The sequence below is a fragment of the Melanostigma gelatinosum genome (genome assembly GCF_949748355.1).
Source record: "Melanostigma gelatinosum genome assembly, chromosome: 9".
NCBI lineage: Eukaryota > Metazoa > Chordata > Actinopteri > Perciformes > Zoarcidae > Melanostigma > Melanostigma gelatinosum.
The window spans coordinates 5,839,995-5,854,987 of NC_136642.1; the positions used below are offsets into that span (position 1 = coordinate 5,839,995).

A 14,993-nucleotide genomic window follows, 5' to 3' on the forward strand; every position below is an offset into this window, starting at 1 on the left:
ATGTACAATTTAGTCTGCAGGACCTAGAAGTAGACTTATACATGGAGGAAAAGATTGCAACAGAAAAATGTATCTAATTATGATTTTACATTGCATCATATGAACACTTTGTAATGTAGATGTCCAAGATAACAGAAACATTTGCAGTTGTGATTCATTTGAATACAATCCTATCCCCATGACATGTGAAAATCAGTGGGTTTGATTTAGGATGCCATTGACATCAAAACGTGTGTTTTCTGGAGAACTTTCTACAGGTTTAATGTGGGCAGACAAGCTTGTCGTGTGACACCACCTTGTGGAAGTATGTGTCGAACACTTTTATAACCTGATCTCAGACTATAAGTTCAACCTCATGATAACGTGTTAGAGCTGAAATGGTTAGTCAATTAAAACAAAATTAATCAAATATTTTGATAATTACGTCAGTCATTTTTAAGCAAAAACATACTAACTTCAGGTTTCAGGTTGTCCTATGTCCTATCATCGTGAGTGGGACTTCTTCTGCCAGGACAGCGCGAACTCAAACAAACACGCAATGCACTGTTTGGTTAAGTATTTCGAAAAGTGTACTTAAGGTTGCAGCATACTAGTTTACTTGCCAACAGTAAGAACTGTTCTATGATTAACTGTTGCTTTGTTGAAAGGATTTAAATGAAACAACCACCTCCTACATATGATGACTCAGAAGGAAGAGGGCTTTTACGTGAGTTTCTCCGTTGAGCAGATTTTGGAACATGAGTAAAGCTTACTGTGTAAAAGAATGATTAGTTTGACTATAATTGTGTTAATCCTAAAGCCACCCCATATTTAACCCATTACTCGCCTCACTGAGAGATCAGGGGTATTGCAGCAGTACATGTTAATAATTTACCACCACCCCGTCTTTTAAAGTCACATGTTGGAACAAACAGATTCCTGTACACAGGACCAACAGACTTTCTCATCAGGTTCACTGTATTCAAGTGTTTGCTCTGAGGTTTCAGTTATGTTGGATAAAGCGTTGTCATATTTTGGTTTGTTGTATCAGGTCTTTGCTCCATGTTTAGTTCCTGAGCTGTTGTCTGCCAACACTATCGACCACCAGCAGGTGAGAAACGAAATGTTTCGATTTTCTGTTTATCAAAATGCAAAAGGTACCCGTTTACCATAACTTATTATTACAGAGTGAAAAACATTTGATCATTTCTGTCACTCGCCAGGGTTTTCTATGACACATTTGTGATGCACTTAAGCTAATTTTAATGTTAGTCCTAATATATACCCTTTAATTAAGTGTGTTTTTGAACAAGTAATGCACTGGAATTTCCCAGTAACCGCAGATACGGAGAGATTTATCGAGATAAAAACAAAATGTGGCCACACCGGCACACTTTCCACCTCCTCCGCTCTTTCCATAAGTGGTCTATCTCTCAAGTTGTGGGCTTATATCTTAAAATAGCTTTTGTTCCTGTACCGTTGCTGCAGCCTCACACTGTCAGGCCACCCCGCTGTGTCTCCGTCTCTTTTAGTATCTGGGGAAATGGTACTTTAAAGCAGCAGTCAGTCACAGAGAGGCTGACATTCAGACGTTCAAAGGACTGGACAACATGTGGTTCACCATTGAGGAACCGGTCAATGACACACTGCTGCTGACTGGACATATGCGCATGTAAGGCAGCAAATAAGCATGCACACACACCCACACACCAAGTCTAAACAAGAAGATGTTTCTTAACACACATGTGGTAATGAGGTTAAAGGACCACTCACGCAAACATCCTAATATTAATGAAAACATTGTGGTTTTGACATCGTGGCAATAACTGATCCGATATGCAGGTTTTAAATGAATTTCAAAGCAGTTGGTAATGAGTCGAAACAGTAAAGTGTAAATGTGGGAAGTGAAAACAAAGAGGGAAGTGATGTTGAGAATGTGTAAAAGGTGTGAATAAATGTTTTCAAAATGATAGTCTTGATGCCATGTTTATCATATTATGTCATAATATGATGAAATATAAAACTGCTTCATGCTAAATGTGTATTTCTTTTCCAAACACTCTTTTTAGAGGCGATAACTGCACGGAACAGATCTGGACCTACAAGATACGTCCTGAGAGGGATGATGTGGAACTGGAAGGTGACAACAAAACCACCTGCATTCACAGATGCTCAACTCACATATGCACACAGAAGAGATTAAAGACAGTATTAAAATAAATATAAGAACTTCACCCCAAAACATTACAGGGATTCAGTAATATTCCCAAATTCTATTCTTAGCAGGGTGGGAAAACCCCAGAGGGTTTATGTTAGAACATCTGTAAAGCTTACTGAAATTAGTTTTGGGTGGATTTTTCGGGTTTTCAGGCACCTGAATGAATTCAATTCATAAAAACTTCACATCAATAGAGTTCAAAACTTCTAACATTTAATTAATCTATGCTCACATTCTCTCATGTAAAACAAGTAGTCCTAGTGTCCTACTGACTGAAAACAAAGCTACAACTTAACCAAAGATTATTTCCAAAATGGACAGTTTTTAACGTTATTGTGATCTCTACAGCACTTCCAGTGCAAAAAAAGGAAATTCAACAAGTGTGTACCAAGAGGACAAAGAGGGAAAGTACCTCTTTCAGCGACACAAATTACAACAAAAGGTTGTTTCCCATTTCCATTCTTTGTGCTCAACAAAGCGAAATGGCTGCTGGCTGCAGCCTAATTTAACAAATAAACGATCGTCTCATTTGTCTGCTCCACCCAGTTGGTAATCCAGCCTTGACCAAGAGCACCGCAGTATGTTGATCAACTGATCAACTAAGATAACCTTGTAGCCTTTTGGGAGTGCACTGCAGAATGTTGACCTGTGTCACTCGCACTGATCCCCATGTTGCTGCAACAGCCTACTCATGTCTTGTTGTTTTTGACGCAGGAAGACCGGAGCGGAGGACCCTGCTCTGGAGTGGCAAGTGGGCCAACTGCCCCGAGTGCATCATTTTCCAGGAAGTAGAACCACCTTTACATGAGACAGACTCGGAGGACTCCCTCGGCAGATACCTGCTGTATGGTAAACCACCTTTTTCATCTTTGGATGAACTATTTCTTTAATAAATAACTACTACCTCCAGAAAGGTTCATTTAAACAAACAATTATGATATGTGATTGTTGTAAATCAAATTGTCTACTGCATCAACACATGTAAACGTCTTGGCCTTTGACTGTAGGCCGGCAGAGTGACGTCGACTCTGAGCTGGTGAAAGCATTTCTGAAAAACCTGGCTTGTTATGGCGTGTTGGCAAGTGTCAGACCACCTCAAGAGAAAGGTTTGTCGTTAAGATAAACAAAGAAAAGAAAGGATGATGCTTTTGAATCTCAGTGTTTCTCAAATCTAACAATTGTATCTCCCTTTACAGAGTTTTGCACCTAAATATTAACATCGAGGTAGGCATGAATATCAGTTTACTTCCATTTTCATTTGCATGGTTTTTCACATTTTACTTGGTCTGTCCTTGCTGGCTGAAATAACGCTCTCTTGATTCTACACATGTTTACAGGATGTTGCAGGAACCATGGAAATCCTGGATGACGATAAAATGATTCCATGTTGTCAAAGTGTAACATTGAAACAAATAAAGCAAAAATACAAACATGTTATTTTATTCACCTTTCACAATAGTCTTCAAACATCAAATTACATCATAATTAACAGTTATTTAGTGGTTCCAAAAACATGATGAAAAGCCGTGCTGAAAAGGGAAGCAAGCCATGATGTTGTTTTGATTGTTTGCTCATCCACTCATTATTCTTGTCACTTGTGGTCCTTAAAACCACAGGAAATATAGCTTGGGTTGAGAAAATAAAATGACCTTTGAGGGAGAGGATCCACCCACAATCGCCCAGCAAAAACCCAGGGAATTCCCATGATGCTGTTCTCTGAACAGAGATTCCTGTTCACATAACTTGAATGAAGGCTGTAACTGGATAGCCATACCATATCTTCCTGCATGTATTGATAAGTAAACAAACCACAGTCCCTTATTAACACATATTTTTGAGATTGGACAGACAGGAGACTGGTGTAGCTATCAAAAGAAAAAGTACGGGTGTTGCGCTGGTATAAATATTAACTGACTTTGTATTCCAAAAGTTGGAAAGAAAGCAAGGGAAGTACATATAATAAAGCCTTGGAGGGCGGAAGTGGATGAAGCCATGAAGTTAAAGAGTAACCGCCCCTCAGGGACACAGAAGTAAAGCTCAGACGCCCACAACGAGGCATTCGAATGGTCAAAACTACCGGTACACCTGGTATTCAGTGCGGTTATTGCACAAAATAAACACTGCAATGTCTTGATGTATGAGAACACATAATCAGAACTGTGAGTTATGTGGCACTAAGCAAAGTGACATCATGTTCTTGTTGGGCAGAGTTGAAGTTTGACGTGATGACTAATGACCTAAAACTAAAGAACAACTTGGGTTTCTATATCGAGTCTTGGGGAATACAGATGTTATAGAATCAAAGCTTAGTTCAACCTCCATTCTTACGCACTGACCTCTCGTAGCTGATGGGGAATTATGTGGAGACACGAGAAAAGCAGAACTCATACTTGTCTTTCCATCAGACAATTTAACTCACAATTAGAGTCGCGATGTACTGGAGACAACAAGTTTCTTCCCTTTGTTGGTTTGAGTGGGGACAGAACCTAACAGGCCACATTCAGTCCACCTGTCTGTCATGCTGAGTGTGTAGGTGTGTGTGTGTGTGTGTGTGTGTGTTCTTCACAGAGATGAGGAGGGAGAAAGTTGGTGACATTTACATAATCCCGAAGACCATAGACTGGTTAGTTGGGGATGTCCCATGAAGCATGAAGCATGAAACCAAAAATAGTAACGTGAAATGGAAATTGACCCTCTCACTCTCTACCTCACAATGTTCTCAAAAACCTAAATGCAACTCTCACTTCTGGTTTCAGCTTTTTTTAACCCCTTGATCTTTAAATCTACAACAAATGTTCATACTTCTTTCATTCATAAAATATGTGGTAAATCCTGCAAATATTATTGCCTCATAGATTAGAAGAGACTTTCTCAAATACCCATGCCATTGATGTGCACTTTTCTTCATAGAAACTAAGATCAAACCTCCAACGTTGTGCAATTTGTCCTTTACACTTTGAATCTACTTTAGCAGATATTGTTATTGAGTCTTTCATTGTGAAAATAGACTCTGAAGAGAAGCAGAATGAAGCAGCATACAGCAGCGTGTCAAAAGGGATGTCATGGCGTGCAGCACTCAAGTGTATTTCCTCATCACGTCGGCTCAATTTAGATCAAATGCATGTTGAGAAGAAAAAGTCCCCGTCATAGTTGTTTGGGTGTGAAACTCTTGTCAGTGACCTATGAACATGGGTAAACACAGAACACCCACAACCAACATAAATGGTGGGCCGAGACCACAGACGTATGTCTGTATGTGTCACTAAAGCACTGGATAGCTTCACATCTTATTCCACATACCTAAGAAATTTTACTTACATTTACTTTTTTAAATTCTCATATCAGGGGATTTGAAGCCGTCCATTTGTTTCCATATCAAAGTTGTACTATCTGAATCTAAACTTTGGTTTTATTAACCCAATAAAAGTTCCACACCAGTTGTTAACCCCCCCCCCCCCCCCCTACATATCATTGCCTCTCTCCTCCTCCTCTGTCTCACCAAACTCTCTCTACAGAGATGTCATGTTCACTGCATTGTCCAGTGAAAAGGGAAAACCCTGTCAACCTGGCATGTCTCTCAAACAGGAGCAGCAGATGAATTTGGAGACTGACAGTGCAACACACACTGGGTGAGTCAAGACTTAGTGAGTGAATTTAGTTCCTCTCTTAAATGTGTGTCAAAATATTGTTTTCAAGTACAATAGTCTTTATGTCTTGATGATTATGGTTTTCAGTGCTCTGCAGGTAAGATCATTGCTGTTGTTAAAAACTATACATATGTGTGTACAGGAGAAGACATGTGTTCAAGGATGTTTTTAGCTTTTTTTCCAATATATCGAGCCAGTTCAGCCAAAGTTGTAGTGTTTTCCTCAGGGTCATAATAACAAGGGAAATAATTACATGTTTTGGTACAATTTGAAATTTTCAAATTGTACAAATGCTCAAATGTACAAATGTTCAAATACTCAAATGCTCTCCATTCCCACAGTGGTCAGATGTCAAATGCAGCATTCATATCAACAGAAAAACTAATTTAACAAGCCTTGTTGGAATATTGTTTGTATTCATTGACTGAGTAATTAACCTAATAGCGGTTAACCTTTATAGGACACTCAGTACAACTGAGGATGTGATGTAGAATCACACACTTGATGTTTTCAGTAACCACAGTTACATGAAAGATGCTGCTGTCCACTGTGATGTAAAATACTCCTTTCAAATGAGCATTGATTGGTTCAATAGTTTCATGTTTCCACTACAGAAGATATATGTTTTTCCAGTGTCGATTTTCTCTTAGTATTCATCAGAAAGAGGCAAAAATAATAATTTTAGTGCATTTGTCAGTCAACAAAACGCAATGTTAACAATGAGAGATTAACTCGCAACTGGTCTTTTCACTGTCAACCATGCTGTACCTGAAATGCTCATACATCAATGGAGTGGAATGTAAAGCGGAGCAACGTGCTTGTAGTATGTCAAGTATGCAACTGGAAATCACCTGCAGACCATTGTAACATTCTTGTTGAAAGGTTTGGAGTTTGACGCCCACTTGATACACAATTCTGGGTCACTGGTATTTCAGCAGCCTCTGATGAGTTACAGTCGCTGTCATGACAAATAAAAATGAAAAAAACAACGAACTATACACTGACAGGCTACTCTGTGCAGGACCAAGAAAAACAATAAAGAGAAATACTCTCCAGAGGTTAAATCCAAGAGAAGCAGCAGCATGGTGGCTATGAGCTGAGGACACATTTACCCATAATGCAATGGGTGCAGTTAATCTGACACATGTGGCATTGTTGCTGTGTGTAGTCTAGTTATGCTTGTCAGGTCAAAGTCTTCCAGAAAAAGCTGATTTAAAACTTAGTGAGTGCATCGTCTTTTTTACAACCTTTATCGTATTTTATGAGTTTTGACCTTTATTGTTAAAGATTGCTGCAGCTTCACTGTGGTTCATTAAGAGCTACACTAACAGTGAGACAGGGTTTCATCAGTTTCACTGTCCACTTTCTAACTGTTTGACCACTTGTGGTTGTTGCCTTTGCATAAAAGCAATGATGTAAGATCAGACCTTTACTATTCTCAAGTAATACAATATCGCACTTCAAAGTTTCGTCAGCAAAATATATTCAAAGTGTCAAAATAAAAGGACTTGCTCCAGAGTAAAATGCCCTTTGACATTTTTAGATTGTTAATACTGATCAGTTTACTGTTGGCTGGTCATGGTGGAGCTAATTTTAACAACTTTATACATTTAGCTTGTTTAGTCCAGTGGGTCTCAACCTATAGACGGCGGGCCCCTCCAAAGTGTCACAAGATAAACCTAAAGGGTCATCAGACAATTAAAGGGAGAAGAAGAAAAGCAAAGTTCTCTTCTTTAATCTCCTACAAAGATTTGTACGTTTTTCATGTAAAACATGAAGTACTTCAAAATATATGTACTCAAAAACAGTACTTGAGTAAATGTGTTGTTACTTTCCACCACTGCCTAATGTTAGCTGCACCAGTTGGTGAGTAAAATTTCTTCACTGTTAATCAAAACTACAAAATAAGAGCCAAGATGTAAAGAAAAGTAGGGCAGATGTTGGTATGGCGCTACGCCTCCGGGGAAGGAATTAAGATCACTACAATCTCCTCAAATATGACAAAAAAAAATGATGTGTATTTGTGTGTATTTGACAGAATGGAGGGTGAATCGAGGTCCTCTCACAAGTACCTGCTGCTGCAGGTGTGGTGTGGTATGCTCACTGTGGCCATGGTGGTTATGGCTGCACTTCTGATTTCAATCAAACCAAGATCCACTGAGGTCAGTACACCTGTCACAGGAGAAGAGAAAATGAGTTTAGATTGATATTCACTGCTCAGGTTGATATTCACTGCTCAGGTGATTGCTTTAGGCGTCAGCAGTTACCCAACAGTTTACTGAATGACTCAATACTGATGAAGTGAGCAGAATGTATTGTTGTAAATGAATGGCCATCACATGTGAAGTCATGTCTCAGTTGTACAATTCAACTTGAAAACCACGAGTAATGTGTGATTAATATTATTGTTATTTTATCAAAAAAGAAGCGTGTTTTATGCCAAAGCACTTCCTGTCTGATCTCTGTCTCTGTTTCAATAAGATTTGTTTCTACAAGTTAAGGCCAGAATCCCAGTAGCTGCCTCTAAATGGAAGTGACAGGATCTGAGCTATGTTTGACATCCTCAATGTAGTACATGCCCACTTAAAGGGTGGATACAATAACAGAACACCTGTGCAATATAACGCAATTCATTACAAACATCATCATAAACTACAACCACAGAAAGTACTAAAGCTTTTGAATAAACACCTCTTTGACACTAAGTTGTATTTGCCACAAAGTAGAACACTGGCTTCCGTCATTTTTTATTTCTGTCAGAAAAATTTAAAGACAACAAAAAAAGGCACATTTCCCACCAAGTTTATGGAAAAGATGATATTTTGGAGACGCACGGTTTTCCCTGACACAAAATGTAACTTGTAGTTCTCTGTTGCCGGTGAGACAGCAAGCTAACAAGGGTGATGAAGGTGATGATGGCGACGATGCAGAAGATGATGGTTGTTTTGCATCTTTTCTAGGAAGAAGTCTCAACACTGAAGCCAGTTAATGTCATTCCAACAGATCCAACATGTACGTTGAGTAGATGTCAAATGTCACTGTTCACTTCAAACAATACCTTTTAAAGTACCGGTGACCTCATATTATTGAAAAGTTAAGATTTGATGAGTGTTTCAATGAAAACAATAAGAAAACGCCACATTTACATGAATCAAACTGGATTTCAACTCAAATCTTTTCTTTTACAGTCAACGGTAGTGTGGCTCCCTCGAAGTCAATAGGTGAGTTATTATGATTTCATTACCAATATCTCAGGTGGCACCGGTGAGGTTGCAACCAATCAAAACGATTCTTATTTTTAGGTGATTATACTTCAGACAACATACTTAATAATATATTATATTTGATTTCTGACGATAGATCCCTGAAATGCTACACACTGTTCATTTAGGAAGAAATTACAACAAACTGAAAGATATCAATGAGAGAATGTAAAATATACTGTGAACATTGTCAAATAACTCTAAAACGATGTGGTTTTTCAGGATCCTCTCGCTCATACATCCAGCTAACCAGGAGTAAGTACACTTCCTCTTCTGGTTCATATTCAGATTCATTATCATTGCTTCTTCTTGTGTGGTATGCGTTTTAGATAGCTGTAGATGGCGTGTGTCAAAGTTACTTCTTTACTCCTCGGTTGTATTTTTTATGAGTTTGAGAGCAAATCTAAAAATCTCTTTGGTTAGGGTGTATGTTCAAATGTCAGCGCTCCATCTTGCATTTCTCAGTGTTGTTGTTTTTTACCCTGAAGAACTGGTCAAGCGTAAACATTGAGATGTCAAGATGAGATATTTCCAATGCCCGCAGAAACATTTTCAGCTTTCTAAAATCAACAGTCTGTGTCAGGTTCTGTTGTCAGTGCCTAAAACTTCAAACAGCAAGAACTTCTTTCTCGAGCTGTCATTTTACCGTCACACAGAGAAAACTACGTCATAAAAAAAGAGACAGAGATGCCACTTTCTTGTCCAAAGAAGTCTCAACTGACCAAAATGCAAGATGTGTTTCGAGTACAAGCCCTGACTCTCACTTTTTACTGATCTCTCTTGCTGTCATTGTGCCTCTACTGCATGAGAAAAAAAACTGCTACCACATTTGACGCCTACAGATGCCGGGTGCAACATGCTCTATGGGAGCTGCTGAAAGTCATTCTGAGAAACGTAGGAAGTATTTAAGTGAAGCAGATGATGACACAGCAGGTTGAGAGGAAATGGCTGTTTCAGAGAGTAAATAACAACAAAATAACTCCCAATTTGAATTCTTATCATTTTAAGTGAGATATTCAGATTTATTTGTACAGTTTAAAGTTACAAGGATAATGAACATTTCTAGACATTTCTGTAAATGTGCCAGTTTAGCCAACTTGGTTTCATTTCAACTGCAGTCCCACAGTCCCATTTTAGACACAGGACCAGATGGGGTTTGGGTCTAAATAGAGTCCCTGAAAACATTTTCTGATTCAGCTTCTTGCTACGAGCGATGGGATCCTACATGAACAAACATTTTTCTGCCAAAGTTACAACGGTTTTTGTTATTCAACATGAAAGATTAATGTATTCGTCCTGGCTTTTCTCATGCCTTTAAAATGGGGTTCAGGTGATGACACATGTCTTCAGTGAACCAATTGTTTGCATATGTTAAAAAGCTGTGCTACAACCTTGTCTACATTTCCACTTGAAAATTAAAGTGGACGGTGTATTTATCACTCTCCAGTTGAACAACTAGTATATCTAATAGATGTAAACCAGATACATTCATACACAATGCATCTGCATGCATCCACAGACTGAGATAGAAACACAGCTCTGTTGCGTTTCCAGTCTCATGCATCGTGTTCCTCCCACCACACTGCTTTTTTCCTCTGTGAAGTGGGTTCCTGAAACCTCAACAAACCCGACGCAGAGCTGTAATGTGGGCTGCACCAAATGAAGGTATAATTGCAGCCCAGAGCAACAGTCATCATACAGTTTGTCAAAGGGTGCTTAGTCGGCCAAAAATTAGCCATTAATTTAAAGATCAACTTTGTTAAGCTGATGTCTTTATTCAAGTTGAGGTGAAAATTTGAGTGTGAATTTTTCAAAGGGCCTCGGTAGATGATAGAACTACAATCAGAGCCAAAGAGCTCTCAAATGGCACCGCCTAAAGTTTCATGAGCGAGGTGAAAAGTTTGCATAGCAGAGGGATTAAAGAAAAGTTTGCCAAATCTCTTACAGTTTTTGGGAATCCCGATTGGCAAGAGTCACCCCCCAGATGTCAATCCTGCTCCCTTGTCCTGCGCAACAACTCCATCCACTGCACCAGGAACAGCCACTACTTCCTCTACGCCCAGGTCACCTTCAACAAGCACCACCAGAAAAGTCAGACCAAATCTGTGATTTTTAAAAGAAATCCAACAATTGGTACAAAGCCTAAGGTACTGGTTGAGGGGACCTTCCCGGACACAACAGAGGGTTCGGTGTGGGTGGCCAATATTGTCAGCCTCACAAAGGGAGACAGTGTCAGCTTAGATGTCAAAGGTGAGTTTAAAAAAGACTGCAGGTCAACATTCTGGGGTGCCTATGAGCTTCATTAGCGTGGCAGGACTCCAGGATTTGTTACTGTACAGGGGTTGGACTGGTATGGTCGTATTAGTAGTAGGACTATACTAATTTGTTTCAAGAAAGGCTGTTCATCTCCTGTATTTTCTTCCAATATGTTGTGCCAAATATTCACTCAAAATCACAGGGAGTCATCAACTATTATTGAATACATGTTTTTGTAGGGTATCATGGAACACTAGAGCGCCGTTCCGCAGGGTGAGAAAGGTTTTCACCACAACTTTTACTGACCTTTGAATAAAAAGGTCACATCTTCACATATTGACCTTTGGACAAAAATATCTTGGCAAAACAAATTACTGTATCATTCCCACGTTAGCAAAATCTCTATATTTTAGTAAGTCACCTGGTTCTGACTCTTAAATGTGTGTGGTGTTTGGTGGTTCTAACAATGTTAAGATGACTGCATTGTAAATGAACGTAAACTGTGACTGCCTGTTTTTTTTTTTTTACTGCTATGGTCTTGTGTAATTTATGAAATTATAATATTATATTGCTGTGGTTTGATTTCCAGGAGGGAAGGCAAATTAAAAAGTAATAAAAAACGTTGGTTTTTTTGGAACCAATTTACTGACTTTGTATTTTCAGCTGCCAGCTGACCACATGGTGGTGCCACCTTCCCCTCAATAAGAGGGAGTCACCCACTCACCATTATTTCCACATATAACATTACACAGCCTGGTAACACATTCTAATCATCGATCAATAATCAATTAAAAAAATTCCCCAAACCACAAAGACATACCAATGGATGCCTGAGAAATCTCAAGAGTATTGCTCATTGTCCTAGTGCCAACAGTGTACACACATACTGCACGGTACGTGACGCTTTACAACTTTAATTAGGAGTTGCATTTTGCAGGCAGGAGCAACAGGTGCAGAACAGGAAGCCACATATTTGGTGCAACATCAGTCACACTGTTTCCCTTACAGCACATCCACAGATATATTTGAACTGAAAACACCCTCTGATCAGACTCCTTGGTGGCAGCTCGGTTCCTCTAATGCAATAAGAGCTTAAATGTATCTTAGACTCAATGCTGAGTGCATATAAACCAGTCACACATAACGTTAATGGTGTGTCTGTCTGACCTTAGCACTGCGGTCCTTCAACTATATACCAATTAAGCTGCTGATATGTATCTGCCCAGAAATACACAGCAATCCCCTCTTTATTAATGGATTTTAAGCAGCTTGATTGAGAATTATTTGCTAATTTGAACAGGATTAATCAATACAGCCAACATTAAGACTTTTAAAAAGTTCATAAGCCCAGAAATTTGACCCCAATTAAAGTAAGTTGGTCAAATGTTTATACCTCTTTATGCAGGAGAACTCTGATTTATCAAGACTAAGAGGCTACAGCCAGCTTTTCTTAAGTCCAGTAGTGCAATTTAACCTCTATATTGCAGTATATTACAGCAGTCTTAGGATTCATCCTCTGGGAGCAATGAATGTATGCATATATAAAATTATATGGCAATCAATCATGTCATTGTTGAGATATTTCACCTGTAATCCCGAGAGCCACGATAAAGGCCATTCATGAAGCTCTAATTCTAGCCTTAACTCTCTCCTGAACACTGAACCTAATGTCTGTCCAAACTCTTCTCACTTTCAAAGATACCTTCACTGTCCTGGTAAGAAACTTACATAAATCCTCACAAAGAACCCATGAACTCACATGCAGCATGAAAGGCAAGCTGACTTAATATCTCAGAAGTTGAATTACTGTGTGATTCACCCACTTTGTTGTCAACACTTTATAAATAGGATTAACTTGACTGTGTGACGTGGCAAACATTCATTTTTTGTGTGAGGCCCACGCTTGCCCTTCAGCTTATCAGTGTTCACACGACCTGTGGACATGTGGGCCACTTTAAGAGCAGGGTTTAGAGAAAGCGGGCAGCATGACATCACCTCCAACAGGTATCTTAGACTTCCTCACACATTCACCACAACACTTGTTCCTTTGTTCTCTTGTGCCTTTGTAGTTCTGTCGGGATTGTTTGTCAGGCTTGTCATTTAAAATCAGCTTCTGAGCCAGGACTCTGATGACATTCTGAGTTTTACACAGGAACAGAAATGTTCTCGTCTGTATTTGGTTCAGCCAAAAAAACATAATCAAACAATAAACAGCGTGGGGAAGAAAACAAGTTAAGGAATTTCTGGCGGTAATGTGGGGGAGATTAGCATAAAATAATGGCATGTGATGGTGTGTGCTGTGTATTGAAACATTTCCTCTGCTGTCCTGAGCACTCAGGAGAGGGGTTTTATTCATTTTAAGGGTTTGTAAGCCATAATGCTCAATTTGCAGGGCATTTCTGGTTTGTATTAAATAATCACATTACCTCTAATAGTCTCTTCTTTCATTCTTCCAGACATTTCTACAATTACTGCCAGAGAGTTCACTTTTATTTATTTTCACAAAGTCTCTTTTGCAAGTTGTAGTGTTAACATATTATAATTATCTTCTATTAAACTTTTATATGCAAACATTCTTAGAGCAAAACAATATATACTTTTTAGAAGGTGCAAATGTTGCATGAATGAGGCTCAGTCGGCAGCACGCAGCTAATGGTGCTACGACACTTCCGCAAGGACGCCGTTGGTCTATCAGCACAGTGAAGAGCGACTTCATTCTCTGCTCAGGTAGACATTACTCCACTATATCTTTACATGACAGATAGATGTGTGTTGCTCTATTAATGCTCTGGAAAAAGACAGTTTCTTGCTGGTGGGTCGTTTACACTTTTCTATCAAAAGTACTGTTCCAAATCAAACATACTGTAGATTAAAACGAATAAAAACATGTACAGTAGCTGTACGTCACAAGTACATTTACTCAAGTACAAGTTTTAGGTACTTTTTTTTCGCATTTTTCGCATTGAAAACATGATGAGCTCATAAAACCTGATACAACCCGAAAGGGAAATTAAAGTGTTTCAGCAGGTAACATTCTTATTCACATAAGAAACAAAAACAAATATGAAGTCACGTTATACACAAATAACTGAAATAGACTAAAGTTTTAGTTGAAAATGGCTATGCAAATTACCATGATGATTCAAATATCTGCATCAAGTCATCTCATCAGTGTACACGGGTAATACTAAAAGTTAAGACACAGATCGTGTGTGTGTGTAGACACGTAAAAATGCCACTTCCTCATATGTCCCTCGCACTTCCTGCCTCATATCCAGCTCCATCAGATAATATCAGCTGTTTTTAAAGTAAGTGTATTGCATGCATGACCACAAAAGAAAGGGGAACACATATGATCTTTCCGATGTCTTATCAGTGACGCTAGTGGTCAATCATCAGACTTTAAGTCATGATGACAGGATGTGCATCCTGTATTCCAGTGTGGTTTTTCTGTATATTTTTGGGCTAATTTAATCGTAGCTTTAGACTCACGCGCGTGTTGTTGGACCATCTGTTCATCATGTGATAGCAGACTACTGGGGGAAAGTGTTTACAAATGAAGGGTTTTTCACTGAGAATCAAGCTGTAATTTTAGAGTTTCCAGTCTGAGGAAGGAGGAATAATTGGGGA

At 39.0% G+C, this 14,993-nt stretch overlaps 1 protein-coding gene across 1 annotated transcript; it reads left to right on the forward strand.

Moving 5' to 3' along the window:
- Nucleotides 1-988: 988 nt before the first annotated feature.
- apom (apolipoprotein M) lies at nucleotides 989-3,407 on the forward strand (the record flags this gene model as incomplete). Its single annotated transcript, XM_079276119.1, has 6 exons — nucleotides 989-1,090; nucleotides 1,512-1,651; nucleotides 2,049-2,119; nucleotides 2,912-3,046; nucleotides 3,205-3,303; nucleotides 3,394-3,407. The coding sequence occupies 6 exons, from the start codon at nucleotides 989-991 to the stop codon at nucleotides 3,405-3,407; spliced, it is 561 nt and encodes a 186-aa protein (XP_079132245.1).
- Between the last annotated feature and the right edge of the window lie 11,586 nt (nucleotides 3,408-14,993).